The sequence below is a fragment of the Protopterus annectens genome, chromosome 1.part0, assembly GCF_019279795.1.
Source record: "Protopterus annectens isolate FY-2018-M chromosome 1.part0, PAN1.0, whole genome shotgun sequence".
Classification (NCBI taxonomy): domain Eukaryota; kingdom Metazoa; phylum Chordata; order Ceratodontiformes; family Protopteridae; genus Protopterus; species Protopterus annectens.
In genome coordinates, this window is record NC_056725.1 from 1,169,318,739 (window position 1) to 1,169,320,956 (window position 2,218).

At 35.3% G+C, this 2,218-nt stretch overlaps 1 protein-coding gene across 1 annotated transcript in view; it reads left to right on the plus strand.

Moving 5' to 3' along the window:
• The window catches only part of SNX3 (sorting nexin 3), a 406,515-nt gene extending 404,667 nt beyond the window's left edge, over positions 1–1,848 (plus strand). The window contains exon 4 of the mRNA XM_044065367.1: positions 1,047–1,848. Within this exon, the coding sequence (XP_043921302.1) occupies positions 1,047–1,152 (106 nt within the window). The 3' untranslated portion in view covers positions 1,153–1,848. The remainder of the gene's footprint in view (positions 1–1,046) is intronic.
• Positions 1,849–2,218: the final 370 nt, after the last annotated feature.

Sequence of the window (2,218 nt, forward strand, 5' to 3'; positions counted from 1 at the left end):
GACCCTGATCCACAACCCGAAACTACAAAGTCCAAGAATGGGATCCTGTCAGAAAGCTCTTTAATGAAAATGTTTTATAGAATACCGTAAGAATATTTCTGTTCCAAGACATTTTGGAAATGCAGCATAGACTTCTGTCCATGTATTTGCTAACCATTAAACATTTGGAGTTTGTGCTATAGAGGCAGGGCAGAATTTGACATTGGTGTGCTACAGGAAATCCTTTAACTGTTCACCACCTTGATTTTACACTCCTTGGGATTCTGTATGTATATGTTGATTTACTGCACAGAGGCACTTGCGAAAGTGAGAGAGTATGACTGGATGAGCATGCTCACCTCCTTCTGCCATCACTGCTTTACTTATTCATGCATCGTTTATCACTTTGTGCTATGCATTTTTTGTACATGGTTTAGGCTGTTGTATTTACTAATTAAGATCTTATAATAAGATGACAGCTTGTGTTCCACAGGCACATTTTTTTTTTCTGTAAAGATTTCTTAAACAGAAGAATTGATCTCAGCTCAAGCAAATGCTGCCTGTGTTGAAACTATATGCATACATAACTATGTGCATACATATCCCATCTGGCTGAGTTGGGGGTAGTTCAGGTGGATGTAAAAGCTACCATGATACCTATCGAAAAGAATGGAGGAAGTTTCCTAAAACCTTTCTAAATTTCTGTAGTATAAATATCACCTCAGGTCTCCCCTGAAAATAGGCCACAAGCCTAGTGGGACTAACCCGGTCAACCAAAGGGTAAATAAATAAATAAAATAAATTTCAGTCCTTTCTCAAGGCCTTCATTGGCCTTTGCAGGAAAACCATGAAGCTGTGGGAAAATGGCTAGATCAGATGTAGCATTACCACTGAGTAAGCACAAATTTTTACTTCTGCATTGATCTCTTTCTTAAAGATGTCTTATGGTGAGTATACACTTAACAATTGAACTTTATAAATTTGGTGAATTTAAAACGGGATTTAAGTAATTTATTGCTATGTGGCATAACTATACATCAGCATTTTTTTTCTGTATTTCATTGCAGAGTAGCTGGTCATCCCCTGGCACAGAATGAAAGGTGTCTTCACATGTTTCTACAGGAGGAATCTGTAGACAGAAACTACACACCATCCAAAGTAAAGCCTGCATGACCATAAAGGCAGTGAATACAACAATGCTATTGTTTGCTTTTATGTTCAGCATCTAATGAAAATGTTTTAATCATAAGGTGCTGAAGATTGACTGACCTGACTTGTGAAGGGCGCTGAGAACTAACTTTTACTGTTTTGTCTGCTTAAATATTTGGTTCTCCTGTAATGGTTAACTTAGTTTAAATACGTAGGGAATACACTTACACACACTAATGATAAAAATGAAAGTTCTCTAGACTTTGGGGAAAAACATCTGAAACTTAACAGCACTGTGAAGGTAGCCTTTTACAATCACTCAATAGCACTGGTAAATTTGACTGAATTGACTTACATTAAGCACTTTCCCACTAGAGTTGACTGGAAAATGCAGTTGAATTACTTACTTTGACATTTTTGGTTTCAGGTATAACTGCAGCACAGTATTTACATGTATTTCAGTTGTTAAGAGCACCTGGATAATATAGTTTTAGCATCCTTGCATCATGCAGCTTTTTATTGCTTAGTGCCATTTATGCATGAAATTGTATGATTTAAAATAGGTATTCATTTCTCTGCGTACAAGACAAGTTGAGCAAATGCTGCAAAAGAGTAATTGTGTTTAAAATAAGGGAATTGTTTATTTTCTGTAAAAACAAATTTATACACTAATATCATTTTGTCAAAATTTGAAGCTTTTGAAATAAAAATAAAAAAGAACGCTAGGCCTTCTGTAGCTTTTCTTTAAAAGTGAGTTGCTAATTATGTCTCAGAAGAAATGCAGTTGGTTACTGTTTGTGCTTAAAAAACTATTTATTTGTTGAATATGCAGGTTGTGCCAGTTGTAGATTCTTTTTAAAATATAGTATTTGTACTGTCATCTGTTTCAGGTACTTAATTAGTAAGCAATTCAGTTTCAGACAGATATGTTGTGCCACATACAGAAGAATTAGTTGGTGTCCTTTTAAGAAAGAATCTTTTCATTTAGAAAGTGAGCAATGCACAGTGACAATCTGCTAATATTTTGTCTAGGCCTCTAAAATTTTGTAAGATCCGGTTTCATTTGGTCTGTCCAATCTGTTTATAAGGG